General features: G+C 46.0%; 1 protein-coding gene across 1 annotated transcript in view; it reads left to right on the forward strand.

Annotated features, from left to right (window-relative positions):
- The window catches only part of ABHD2 (abhydrolase domain containing 2, acylglycerol lipase), a 114,168-nt gene that overhangs the window by 84,572 nt on the left and 14,724 nt on the right, over positions 1-14,872 (forward strand). Inside the window, exons 6-7 of the mRNA XM_005910196.2 lie at positions 4,552-4,735; positions 14,145-14,237. Coding sequence (XP_005910258.1) covers positions 4,552-4,735; positions 14,145-14,237 — 277 coding nt within the window. The remainder of the gene's footprint in view (positions 1-4,551; positions 4,736-14,144; positions 14,238-14,872) is intronic.

The raw sequence follows: 14,872 nt of genomic DNA on the forward strand, positions 1-14,872 counted from the left end.
TTTCTAAACACTTGGCTTTCTTGCATTAGCATCAAGGTGAGCAGAGGTGCCTAAAATCACAGCATCTTTTTTATTGCTTGGAGGGGGAGCTCATTAATGTCCATTTGGGTTTAATACTGGAATTGTTTGTGTATTTAAAACTATCTTTTGTAATCTCAATGTAAGATCAGAAAGCTGTGCCTTACTTAGAGTACAGTATTTCCATCTTAGAAGGGAGGGAGGCCCTGTACCTAGGGTGACCGTATAATTTAGCATCCCAACCAGGTCACTTTTGAGAGTGAAAGAGAACTTTCCTCATCACTGCATCAGAATAACAGACAAACTCTGAGGTCTCTCTCAGGCAAACCCTGCTATACGGCAAGCTGTAGAGATCACCCATGATCCAATACATCTTGCCACAAAGACTTGCAGATCTGTGATTTCCTGTTATACTTTAAAATTTTTATTGATTTGTCTATTCATTTTTGACTGTGCTAGGTCTTTGTTAGTGCACTCAGTCTTTCTCTAGTTGCAGTGAGCAGGGGCTACTCTTCACTGTGGTACAGGGGCTTAGTTGTCCTGGGGCAGGTGGGATTTTCCAGAACCAGGGATTGAACCCATGTTCCCTGCATTGGCAGGCGAACTCTTAACCACTGGACCACCAGAGAAGCCTGCAGATAGTTTTAAAAAACTTCTACTTTTCCATAAGTTTCTCCTACCTACCATTTTAATTGCTGCAGACTGTTCTCAATCGTATTCATGATTCCAGATGATAACCAGAGCTGTTTTGCCTGTGCAACAATTGTGTATAATAATTGCAGGAGGATGCCATGGGGTGGGAGGGGGGTGAAGAGAGACGGAGGATGAGGAAGTGAAGGCAGTGAATCTGCAGAAAGTCAAGCATCTCAGTAAAACATCTGACAAGACCATCTGCTGAGAGGACTCGAGCATCAAGAGAGTTCCCAGGGAGGGGCCAGAGTTTGGGATGTGTTCGGGGGCATCCCATTTGCACTTTCAGGATGAGATCTAAATATTTAACCTTCAGCTGGAAGAGGGCCGTATTCAGCACCCTGCACCCAAGGAAACAAAGCCAAGAGTACTCAAGCGCGAAAATCTTTGTTTCAGAGATAAAGACAAGGCCAATTAACATGGTGGGCCAAAAGGGCTCTCGCTTTATTTCTACAGCTGTTTTCTTCCCCGGGTGACTCAGCTTGGCAGTAGCTTGCCCACAGCTCGAAGAAATGACTCACACACCTTCACTAGGAAAATGCTGGGGACTGCGAGGCTCCTAGCTGCCTGCCAGCGGAGCCATGTTGTTGGCTAACCAGATCATACTCGGGGTTAAATTTAGGGGGAAGGCTATTTAGGTTCTTTCCCCCAATCCCCTGTACAGTCACACTGGGTGTTACTGTGTGGTCTCATTCCAAATGATTCAGACTTCCTCCCTGCCCAGTTCATTGTGGCACACCCACTATGTGCCTAGCACGGAGCTCACAGATGACTCAGCGTCTCCATCCACAAAGAACACCAAGTCTCTGGTTCTTGTATTCCAGCCCACTGAGTCATGTCGGTGCCATTTTGGGGGAATGTGGCTTTGAAATAGTAGCATTCAGACTGTCTTAGCCTTGTCTCTGGTTAGGGGTGGGAGGTATAAGAAAAGGGTCTCCCCTGTCCTCCACAGTTGGCCTTTCAAAGATGGGCCTGTGGTACTCAGTCTCTTTAAGGCCAGGGTGGGAGTGGTAGTGGTAGTCGCTCAGTTGTGTCTGACTCTGTGACCCCACAGACTGTAGCCTGCCAGGATCCTCTGTCCATGGGATTCTCCAGGCAAAAATTCTGAAGTGGGTGGCCATGCCCTCCTCCAGGGGATCTTCCTAACCCAGAGATCAAACCTGGGTTTCCTGCATTGCAGGCAGATTCTTTACAATTGAGCTACAGGGAAGTCCTAAGGCCAGAGTACTGTCTCATATTTCATTGTGTCTTAAAATTGCGGCAAGATTAGAGACCTCAATCTTGTTTCTGGTGCTAATCCCTTAAGGATTAAATATGTAGAACCGCATTAAATTAATTCCTAGTATTAAAAAACAGATTGCGTAGCTCTTAATATCAGGTTAGCCGAAAAGTTCAATCAAGTTTTTCTATAAGCTGTTACGGAAAAACCCAAACGAACTTTCCGGCCAGCCCAGTAAACGCACCCAGGAAGGGGTTCCCAGACACTGAGGAACTGAGGGTGTTTGGTAACTGACATCAGGTGGAGATCTTGGGAGGACCCAGCATCTACCCAAACGCTGATCCTGGAGGCAGGCAGACACCATGTCTTCGCCTTTCCCCTGCCTGGGAGAGACAGCAGCCCCACACAAGCACCCAGCAGCTTGTCCAGGGTTACACAGGCCTGGCCTTTGATCCACATCAGAAGTGCTTGGATTGAATTAACTTGCAGCTCCTAAAGCACCTACACAATTAGCTGTAACTGCTCCTCAGAATCCGCCTGCTGATGCAGGAGACTTAGGTTTGATCCCTGGGCCAGGAAGATCCCCTGGAGAAGGAAATGGCAACCCACTCCAGTATTCTTGCCTGGGAAATGCCATGGACAGAGAAGCCTGCCAGGCTACAATCTATAGGGTCATAAAACAGTCGGACACAACTGAGCCGACTAAACAACAGTATTTCATTTAGCATAATGTCCTCAAGGTTTGTCTTTGTCACAACATGTGTCATGATTTCCTTACTTTTTAAGACTGAATAATATTCCACCAAATACATGTCAATATCTGGTTTATTCATTCATCTGTTGATGGACACTTTTGTTGCTTCCACCTTTTGGCTGTTGTGAATAAAGCTGTCATGAACATGGGTGTCCTTAAATGATATTTTAAAAAGAAAAAAGAACTAACACAATACCCTGTCTAAGCCCTTTACCTATATCATCTTACTTAGTCCTGACTTCACCAGCTTCTCAAGGGGCCACCAGCTGGTATCATCCCTCCTGGGCACACTGGGCCCAAGTGCCCTCTCCATTCAGAAGTCTCCTCTGTGTTTCTGAATGGGTCTGCCTCCCTTGACACCTGTCTCTACGTCACCAAGAACATTTTAGCTTAATCCCACAGAACATGTTGGCCATCCCTCTGGACTGAAGTTTGTCTTTCATTCTCCCCGCTGGCAAGGCGATCCTGTAAATAACATCCACTTGGTACTTTTCTTAACACCATGAATCACTGTACACTTGGGTATAGCATCTTGTTTTGTAGCCTAAGATGCTGATCCCTAAGAGTATTGCTCTTGCTTTTGTTTTCCTCTGTGTGCGAACCGAGGTGCTCAGGCACACCTTGAATATATGTTTTGATTTCAGTGAGTATGGGAGGGGCTTCTCAGCTCCCGCCTCTGAAGGAGGAAGGCACATGCGTTTGGTAAATGGCCCCTTCCCTCATGGGCGCTACTTATGCTGTGTTTCCTCACACTGAGGGGCCTCTGGGAGCTTCTCTTGTTGGTCAGTTGCTAAGTCATGTTCGACTCTTTGCGGCCCCATGAACTGCAGCACACCAGGCTTCCCTGTCCTTTACTATCTTCCTGGAGCTTGCTCAAACTTGTGTCCATTGAGTCTATGATGCCATCCAACCATCTCATCCTCTGTCGCCCCCTTCTCCTCTTGCTCTCCATCTTTCCCAGCATCAGGGTCTTTTCCAATGAGTCAGCTCTTTGCATCAGGTATGCAAAGTGTTAGAGCTTCAGCTTCAGCATCAGTCCTTCCAATGAATATTCAGGGCTGATTTCCTCTAGGATTGACTGGTTTGATCTCCTTGTTGTCCAAGGGACTCTCAAGAGTCTCCTCCAGCACCACAGTTCAGAAACATCAATTTTTGGCACTCAGCCTTCTCTGCAGGTAGCCAAAGAGAAGTCTGGCTTCTCTCTCTACACACACACCGAAATACCTGCCATCCCTCAGCATCCTCAGGGAACTGGTTCCGGGACCCTCTTGGACACCAAAATCCACGGATGCTCAAACTCCTTATATAAAATGGCATAGTATTTCCATAAAACCTAGGCACATCCTCCTGTGTACTTTAAAATAGTGGTTCCCAACCTTTTTGTCACCAGGGACCGGTTTCGTGGAAGACAGTTTTTCCATGGACCAAGGTGGGGGATGGTTTGGGGATGATTCAAGCGCTTTACATTTATTATGCACTTTATTTCTGTTATTATTACATCAGCTCCACCTCAGATCATCAGGCATTCGGTCCCAGAGGTTGGGGACCCCTGCTTTAAAACATTTCTAGGTTACTTATAATACCTGATAATACCATGTAAATGCTATGTAAATAGTTGCTTATGTATGGCCAGTTTAAGTTTTGATTTTTAGAACTCTGGAATTTTTTTCCCAAATATTTTCGATCTGTGTTTGGTTGAATCTGCAGGTGTAGAACCCACAAATACAGAGGATGGGCTGTATACTTACATTTCTGTCTGTCTCTCTCTCTTAATGCCTTGGCACCCACTTAAGTAACCCTCCCAGCTCACATTTTCTCCAAACTTTGTTGCATCTGAAATGACCAAGTTCTCTTACCTCTCTGTCCACAGGCTGCACCTGGGAATTTGGAGCCATGGTAAACTACATCAAGAAGACATATCCCCTGACCCAGCTGGTGGTTGTGGGCTTCAGCTTGGGCGGTAACATCGTGTGTAAATACTTGGGGGAGACCCAGGCCAACCAAGAAAAGGTTCTGTGCTGCGTCAGTGTGTGCCAGGGCTACAGCGCACTGAGGTGAGTGATCCTGGCCACGTGCTCCCACTTCCTGCTGCCACTGGTCCTCCAGTTAGCTTTCATTTATTGAGATGTCCCCAGCACACCAGACACTGGCCCGTGAAGACCTGGGGAAATGCTAGGGCAGACTAAGCAGAAGTGTCTGGGTCTTGATTTTACCTTGCTTTGCTTCCACATCGTATACTGGAGTGGTCCTGTCAGACCCCTTCAACCTGGGATATGCAGCTGTATTTTGGGGGTCAGATCTGTAATGGAGTAAGCCAAAGCCCCGCCCCTTTAATAGCTGCTGTTTCCCTTTGGAGTCTCTGAGATTACTTAAATTCTTCATGCTCCAGGAGTTTTGTAGAACTGTGGGTTTATGAAAACACAGGAGACTTGGCAAACCAGGGTCTGAGAGCTGGACCACCTTATGACCCCAACCCCTCCTACCTGCCAAAGAGTTGAGTCTCAGATGGCATCTGAAGGGATCTGTAGAAACTGTTTAATCTGTGCCCTCACCGTCAAATAGTCATCTCTCTCAGCATCCCAGGATCACACATAAGAGACGACCTTCTGGGTAGAGGTTTACCTCCCCGCTAGTCCCCCGACAACAGAAACCTGCAGGATGAGTCCTAGGGGGACACTTGTCTGCTCTGACCTCCCTGCCCAGATCAGTGTTGTCCTCGACCACTCCAGAGTCACCACGCACACACATTCACACATATACACACACACCCATACACACCCATACACATACACACTCACAAACATGCACGTTCATATATATACACCTATACACGTACACACATACACACACACATATACACCCATACACATACACACTCATACACACACACACCCCCATACACATACACACACACACATTCATGTACACACACCCATACACATACACACTCACAAACATGCACATTCATATATACATACCCATACACGTACACACATACGCACTCATACACACTCACACACAAACACACTCATATACACACACATCTCTCCAGATTCTTTAAATGCATTCATATTTTTTCCTGTACTCACTCCTTGTGATAATGTCTTTTGTGTTATAAATGGTTAATGAAGAAATCTAAAATCACACACAAAAAAATAAAAAACAAACTCCCTGCCCTGATTGATCCAGTCTAATACCACAGTCCTTGTAGACAATCCTTACTTTCTGCCTCACCTGTATGTCTTGGTGTCGTTTAAACCTATTTTGTCATTTCTAATGGATAAGGGGCTATGTTATTTCTAAAAATATCTATTACTGGAATTTGAAATCAACAAATCCAAAGGGCAAATGCAGGCTCAGAATTCAGCCTCTGCCCAAGCCTTAAAGCTTGGCCAAAATGGGGAGTTTAAATGTACCCCAAAATAGACAGGAAATACTTCCCTGCTGGAGCCTTTCCTGAGTTCCAGGGCTGAAGCCTGGGTCCCAGTTGTCCTCACCTGCAGTACGGGGGTGACAATAATTGGAAACTACCCTGTGGCGCCATGGTGAGGGTCAAATGAGTTCATGAGAATGAACTACTTGGAACAGTGCCAGGCACGTAGAAAGTTGTCAGTAACTACCAATTATCATCATTATGCATTGTCAAATGAGAAGTGGGCTACATCAGTGGATCGTAGCATCACAAAGACCAATCTAGAGAACTAGTGACTGCCACACTTAGTTAAGAATCACTTGGAGGATCATGATAAAAATAAATTCATTTTCTCGGGCCCCAGCCCCGGAGATCCTGATTCGTGAGTCTGGGGCATGGGGCCAGGAATCTGCTTTTGGACGCATTTCACAGGTGACTCCTGAGGTGTTAGCCGTGTTTAGCAGTCACTGGGCCCAGGGACCTCAAGGGTCTCTCCAGCTCTAGTGTTGCAGGCTAGGTTATTCTCCTCATTCTCCTGTTGGGAATCCTCCCCTTCAATTCCCCTCTACACTCTGGTTTGAATCAGAACACGTTCCTTTGTGTTGACTTGGCTAGAAATACTCAACTCCTGATTCTCAGCCATGATGTAACCAGAGTTACCCAAAGCCCCATCCTTGCCAGTACCTGGGATCTTAGAGCAAAGAGCAGAGGGCACGCCCCAGGATCCCGGGTAAATCAACTCTTGTCTGATTAGCGGTCCAGTTTTTTGGCCAGGCTTCTAGTGTCTGTAAAAATCAGAGTCCCTTCCTAAACCAAGCGCTGTCAAGTGACTAGAACACTGACTTCGTGTTCAGAGAGCACTGGGTTTGACAGGAACGAGAATGTAGGACAAGTTTGTTTTCCCTGTTTTTTAACGCGCAGAATCGTCAATTAACAGCCTTGTTTCATTTTGCTGCAACAGCGCCATCTGCTGTTGGCCAAGCCCATGACTCGCACAATTGAGAATCCCAGGTATGGGTTTAAGCTAGGAAGCTAACCAACATCTGTGAGGTGCTCTATGCACTTTGCAGACGTGGTCCACACCACTTCTCTTTGAGGCCTCAGAGATCTTTATATTCATAATCATTGTCACATCAGTTGTCTGCAAATAGAAGAGAAACAGGCAACTTTATCCTCTGGAGCAAAGAGATCCAGGCTAAGATCCTACACCCTACGCACAGGAAAACTGGAGGCAGATCAGAGACACGGTCGTCTTATGTGTGCTGGGGCCGCTCACGGCTCAGGTCCCCTCAACGTTTCAATGAGATCTACTCGCCAGGAGACAGTGCCTTACTTTCAACCAGTGTAACCTTTTTTTTCCTGCCGAGGCTTGAGGGCAGTGAGCCTTTTCCGCACTGGAATGATGGCAGCCATGCTTCCTTTACACGGAGGTGAAGCGGGGAGGGCCCATCTGCCGCTGCAGGGGCCACACAGGAGTTCATGCTTCTGGTAAATCCCTCCCCTAGTTGAGTCTCCAGAACCGCTGGTCAGTGATCCGTCCTCTCCCTCTGGCTTCTCATCCCGTAACGCACCTCCCCACTAGCCACAGCCAGTTCTAGGCTCAGAAGCCAGCCCCCGCTTGCTGTAGTTAGCAGAGTCTAGCTGCTGCTAAACTAGCTCACGCTTGATGAGGTGCTGAACCAGCAAAGGAGGGTGACAGATGTCCCCAGACTACACTGTATCCAGCAGACTTAACTCGTTCCCTCAGCACAAACAGCTGCCAACTAGCCCTGGAAATGTGTGTGTTCAGACTCAGCCTAAATCTCTAGTTTAATTAATCATTTAATGGTGTTAAGAAGACATGCTGCGTGCTCTGTCATTCAGTCATGTCCGACTCTTTGCGACTCCATGGACTGTAGCCCGCCAGGTTCCTCTGTCCATGGGATTTTCCAGGCAAGGATACTGGATTAGGTTGCCATTTCCTTCTCCAGGGGATATTCCTGACCCCTGGATCGAACCCACGTCTCTTATGTCTCCTGCATTGGCAGGCAGATTCTTTACCACTGAGCCACCTGGGAAACCCCTGATTAGAAATTGGGGCATCTTGAAAGAACTTTATTGGTTGAGATAGGTAGATATATGGATGGGTAAAGCACTTCTTGCCTGAGCCATCTGCTTCCCAGGCTGACATTCTATTTATCCTCATGAGATGTATGCCCTGGAGCCTGCCCATCCCCAGACCTCTTCAGCTGAGGCCAGAATTCAGACCCATTCTTAACATCACCGGTTGGCCAGCTCTCCACTCACTACATGCACCCCTTTCTGCCGAATTTCACCTGCTAGCAGAAGCAATGAAAACACCACCAAGGCTCCCAGGGCGACCTCTGTCAGGCCTGAGATGGAACATACCTCACCCATAGAACAGTCTTGGTGTGAACATTGCTTCTCTAATTCAACCTCCTAATTTGACAGATAAGGACACTGAGGCTTGGAGAGGTGAAGTGGCTTCCACAGAGTTTGGTGAACCACCCAGTGGGGTCAGATGGGCCATAGTTCCAAGTCTCTGTGCTAACTCATGCCCACCGGGAGGCCTGGACATCTTGTTAGACCATCCCATCACCAGCCCCATTCCCTGGAGCCTGGTTCTGCCTCCTCCCTTCTCTCACTGCAGAAACATGGCATATAAATTGGAGCTTGGCTTCAGTGGGAGCTGCAGTTCCCAGTGAGGTTCTTGTTGGGCTGTGTGTACAGTGGTTCCAGACCACTGCTGATCTTTCCTCAACCCTAAGAAATAGTTGATGAGTTTCATGGTTAATGGTTAAAACTGACTTTAATCTTCAGCTCTCCTCCTCAGGGTAGATAGTTTTCAGGAGGTCACAATCCAGAAGATTTTCTATTTTCTGTCTTCTTCTCTTTCTCCTTCTTCATTATTATGGAAAATTTTAGATACATACAAAATAAAAGCAATGGGGTATTGGACCCCTGTATATCCACTACCAGCTTCAAACGTGCTTAACTTTTGGCTACTCTTATTTCCTCTGCACCTCATTCACACATCACTCCCCTATAAGATGGATTATTTTGAAGCAAATCCCAGACATTATGTCATATCATTTGTAAATATTTCATTTGGTAGCACTAAAAAGACTCTAAGAACTTTTTATTTTTAATTAGAGTGTAATTGCTTTACAAGGTTGCTGGGTCCAGCCCCAGCAGGATCCAGGGGTACCCTCAGGATGATGGCATAGGCGAAAGGATAGCAAAGCAAAGAGAACAAAGGCTTGACCTTCCTTGATTAACACAGAAAGCCAATAAAGCTCCTGTGTTCCAAGGAGTCATCCTGAAAGAAGAACAGAGAGAGAAAAGGAGGGAAAAGGAAAAAAATAACAACACAGGGAGACCAAGCTTCGGTGAGTGAGGCCCATAACTTTATTTTCAAAAGGAACTTTTATAGCTTGACTTGTACATAGAAGGAAATGAAAGATGCAAAGTCATTCAGAGTCAGCCCAAACATTACATCTGTTTTGTCTTTATCAAAACCAGGATTTTTCTGCATACCTTTCCCATAAACAATGTTGTGTACATTATCTTCTGGCCTTGGAGGCCTGTGGACATTTTATGACCCTTTTTTGATAAAGGCTGCTCAACCAGAAAACTTATTTTCCCTTAAAGTGTTTCTTCTTTATTTCTCCCAGCCTCAGAAAGTACTAAACAGAGTTACATTCTCACAGAGCAAAGGTGCAGTGGGTCACAACAAAGAAAGAACCAATTAGCTCAAAGGTCTGATGTGGCTAATTCCAAGGCTGCTACTTGTTTTTCTTACATTCCAACTATGTTAACTAATGCACTCCCAAGTGCACAATGGATAAGGGATATGGGCACTTGGCAGCAAGCATTGGCCCAATAATGAAGCCCTTTACCAGTACTATCTATTCTAGTAATTTTTCATCCCTTAAAGGACTCTATGCTCATTAGGACTTTTAGAATGTTTTGGCTTCCCGTGCCTTTCAAGGTTGGGGAGTTATGAACAATCATGTGTGTTAATTGCAAGAGTATGGATAAACCTGTCAGGCAAGCTAGAAAGCCATCAGAGGGGTTTGAATTGAAACACTCCTATCATGCCCATTAACTAAAGCCCTAGGTTGATTTTTTCCAGAGAAAGGTGGTCGGGGATAGCCCCCTGTTAATGTCAGAAGAGTTGGTGAAAGGCACAAAATAGTAAGACAGACAGATTCTGGTTTTGGGGTGGATGCTCGAGCAGATTCAGGGGGTCCCTTGAGGCCTGACCCGCCTTTGCCTGTCAGGCTCTCTCCGCATGGCCTTTGTCATGGGTGGGATCTCCCGTGGTGGCTCCCGGCACAAGATTGTGTTGGTTTCTGCCATACAACTAAACCTGAGTCAGTCACAAGTGTACCAACGTCCCTTCCCTCTTGAACCTCCCTCCTACCGCCCCTCTAGGTTGTCACAGAGCACCGGATTGAGCTCCCTGGCAGCTTCCCACTAGCTATCCGTTTTACACATGATAATGTATGTTTCAGTGCTACTCTCTCAATTCGTCCCACCCCTCTTCTTCCCTGCTGGGTCCACAAATCTGGTTCCTATGTCTGCGTCTCTTGTTTCTGTCTTGCAAATAGGTTCATCAGCACCATTTTTCTAGATTCCATATATATGCATTAATGTACAATATTTGTTTTTCTCTTTAAGAATGTTTTCTTAAACATAATCACAATATCATCATCACACCAAAAGATTATTAACTCTGAATATTAATATCATCCTGTCTGTAGTCAGTGTTCAGATTTCCTTGATTGTCTCACAGAAGTTTTTTAACAGTTTCTTTGAATCAGAATTCCCATTATGTCCACGCACGGCATCTATTGATTTGTCTCTTCAATTTCTTTTAGTCTATAGGTTCCCCTCTCTTTTATTTCTTCTCAGTTTGTTGTTGGTGCTGGTATTGAAGAAGGTCTTTTTTTAAAGGGATGAAATGAATGGGTTTTTTTTAGTAATACATTGATCTCGATTATGCTTTATTAAACTAATATAAAATTAAGTTCAGTCCCTTAATTTTATACTCAAAGGTGATAAAAGACATCCCTTAAATATATTGAATGATAAACCAAAGATACAAGAATCACTGTTGGCCAGTGTTGACTGAATGAAGCATTGGTCCCAGCGTCCTTATCCCCGTCCCTCCTTGAGCCCCAGGCCCCCGTGAGTCCCCAGAGCCTTTCAGTGAGTGGTTTCTTGGGTTGGGATGAGATGGTTGGGTGGCATCACCAACTCGATGGACATGAGTTTGAGCAAGCACCAGGAGTTAGTTATGGACAGGGAAGCCTGGCGTGCTGTAGTACAGGGAGTTGCAAAGAGTTGGACACAACTGAGTGACTGAACTGAACTGAACTGAACTGAACCTCTGGGGTTATTCAACTAAGAAACCCACAGAACTGAAGCGTCTTCTCATAGCCCAGGTTTATGATCAGAGCCCCCTCCCTTCCCTACGTCTGTTGTCCCTCTAATATGAAGGTAATACTAACAAAAGCAGTTGGAAGGTCAGCAAAGGGAGAAATGGATGAGGGCAAAACTACTTCTTCATTTCTAGACTATTGACTTTCTGAGGAAGGGGCTGTTTGGGTCCAACGTCAGAGAAGAGGGACCCACCCTGGCAGCAGGGTGCAATTCACAGACTGGGTGACACCCTTCTGTGACACCCTCACAGACCAAGAAGCAGGTGCCCACAGCCCTGCCTTAGCTGGGGTCCTGCCTAAGGTGATCTGGCCCATCCTTTCTACTCATGAAGTGTTTGAGGAGCCGCCTCCAGCCCCCCATGGATTTATGGAATGACCTTTTGACTTTTGAAAGCAATGTTAGTCTTCACCGTACACTTTAGCCTGTGTTTTATGAGCATGTCACAGGCCGTTAAACCCACCAACTCTTTCCCTTTTAACTTCCCACTAGCTCTTATTTTTTAACTGTGATGTTATGGGAAATGTTTGCTATGCCAGAACTGAAGTGTGACAGCTTTTGGGAAATAACTTTTATAACTCCCTGGGTTTATATATATATATACATATATATATGTGTGTGTGTGTGTGTGTGTATATATATATTTGAAAATGTTTTATTTGTATTTCTTTGATTATATTTTTCATTTTCATCAAAGCTTTTGTAAATTGTTTTGATAATGCCACTGCCATTATTTTTGCTTTCATTATTTAAATTTATTCATTTTTAATTGGAGGACAATTGCTTTACGACATTGTGTTGGCTTCTGCCATACATCTACCTGATCCTTGTTTTTTGTTTTTGTTTTTTTAATACCTATGAACCACCCTTTCTCTCAGGAGTCCTGTCTCTGGCCATCTGGGAAATGAGACCATTGTGGGCATAGTGATACCCAGATTCATTCCCAGGGTGGAATCAGGCCTTGAGACTCAGAAATCTGCAGAATGGAGGTCAGCAAGGACGCCATGGCAGCTGTGTTTGGGTTCACACCCAAGGGAAGAAAGCAAAGAGTGGAGAGGGCTGAATGGCAGCCTGGGAGTCACCACCCTGGTGTTTGTTCACCTGACATGTGGGCAGGGAAATCTGGCTGCAGAGGTGAGCAGAGGAGGCTGGCCCTGCGGTCTCCTCCCGCCGCACAGGGTGGTGATCCGAGCAGGGACGCTTGAGCCATGCCAGCCTGGGTCACACTCAGCCATACCTGACCTCTGTGGTGGGACCTCTCTGAGTCCCTGGTCTCCTGATCTGGAAGTGGGGATATTACATGTCTAGCGACCCCCCTGGTGAAGGAAATGGAAACCCACTCCAGTATTCTTGCCTGGAGAATGCTGTGGACAGAGGAGCCTGGTGGGCTACAGTCCATAGGGTCACACAGAGTCGGACACAACTGAAGTGACTTAGCATGCATGCCTGCATTGGAGAAGGAAATGACAACCCACTCCAGTATTCTTGCCCGGAGAATCCCAGGGATGGAGGAGCCTGGTGGGCTGCCGTCTATGGGGTCCCACAGAGTCGGACACAACTGAAGTGACTTAGCAGCAGCAGCAGCAGCAGTGCTTTATAATTTAAAAAGTTTCAAGTGCCATTTGCAGAGATGTGGATGGACCTAGAGACTGTCATACAGACTGAAGTAAGTCAGAAAGAGAAAAACAAATATCGTAGAATATCACCTATTCGTAGAAATAGAGATACAGATGTAGAGAACCAAACTTATAGACACCAAAAGAGGAAGGGGCAATGGGAGGAATTGGGAGATTGGAATTGACACATATACACTACTATGCATAAAACAGGTAACTAATGAGACCCTACTCTAACAGCACAGGAAACTACTCGATGCTCTTGTGGTGACCTAAATGTGAAGGAAATCTAAAAAAGTGTGTGTATATATGTACATACAGCTGATTCACCTTGTTGTACTGCATAAACTAACACAGCATTGTAAAGCAACTATACTCAGTAAAGATTTTAAAAGTTTCACACACATGATTTCGTATAATCCCATAATAACCCTTCCACCCATATTGCCCATTCCCTTCCCTCTCCCCACTGATAACCACTAGTTTATTCTGAGTCTGCTTCTTTTTAGTTTTATCTAGTTTGTTGTATTTCTTACATATTCCGCACAAAAGTGATAAAATGAAGCGTTTTTAGGTTTTGCCACACACTTATCTTCTCCACACACCCCGTCCCTATGCACGGTCCTGTTATTAAGCCAGAAAAACTTGCTTGCAGGGTAGAAAGCCAAGGAGAGAAACCGTTCAAATGACAATCGAAGCAGGTCCTGTGACAAAGACCTAAGAGACAGAAGAGGGGGTCAGGAGTGTCGCCAGCAAAGCCCGTGGCCCCAGAGACCTTTCGGGCAGGACCTCTCATTGAGCATTGTTCACTCACTTAGTGCTCGGGTGGCTCTCTGCCCTTAGTCTGAGGACCACGTGTTCAAGCCCAGGTTCCCGCCGGGAGCCAGCCCCCTCCAGTGGCAGGAGCTCTGCCTCCTGCCCCCGGCAGCCCCAGCCTCTCCACTCCAGGACGGACCCCGGCTTCTCACCCTTCCCTTGTGGCTCTTCCAGGGCCCAGGAGACCTTCATGCAGTGGGACCAGTGCCGGCGCTTCTACAACTTCCTCATGGCCGACAACATGAAGAAGATCATCCTCTCGCACCGGTGAGGCACCTTCCCCTCCCTCAGGAGACAGACAGTACCTTTGTTTTGTTTTGTTTTGTTTTGTTTTGGCTGCAGCAGGTCTTCGTTGCAGCCTGCAGGATCTTTAGTTGCAGCATTTGGGATCTAGTTCCCTAACCAGGGAATCGAACCCCAGACCCCCTGCTTTGGGAACATGGAGTCTTAGCCACTGGACCACCAGGGAAGTCAGTGCCTTTCTGAGCTTATTTCACTAAATGCCAAAAGTCCTCTTTCTCTAGGATAAAAAAGAAGAAGAAGAAGAAGGCAGGGTTGGTGCAGATTCTCTGCTGACTGCTTTGTGATTTGGTTAGAAACAAATTTGTCCCAAGCTCCCAAATTAACCATGGAAGCTATACTGCTTCCATATTTTTCAAAAAATTCAAGAAGGAAGAGAAACCATTTCCACACCATTCTTTCCCAAATGAGGGCCATCCTGGGGCTTCTCTGATGGTCCAGTGGTTAAGCCATCAAGCTTCCAATGCTGGGGACACAAGTTCAATCCCTGGTCGGGGAACTAAGATTCCACATGCAGCCCCCCAAATTTTTTTAATTTTTAATTTTAAAAAAGCAAAGTTAATTATTAAACAAAAAAATGAGGGCCATCCTGAGGGTGGCTT

This window comes from Bos mutus, chromosome 21, assembly GCF_027580195.1.
Source record: "Bos mutus isolate GX-2022 chromosome 21, NWIPB_WYAK_1.1, whole genome shotgun sequence".
Lineage (NCBI taxonomy): Eukaryota > Metazoa > Chordata > Mammalia > Artiodactyla > Bovidae > Bos > Bos mutus.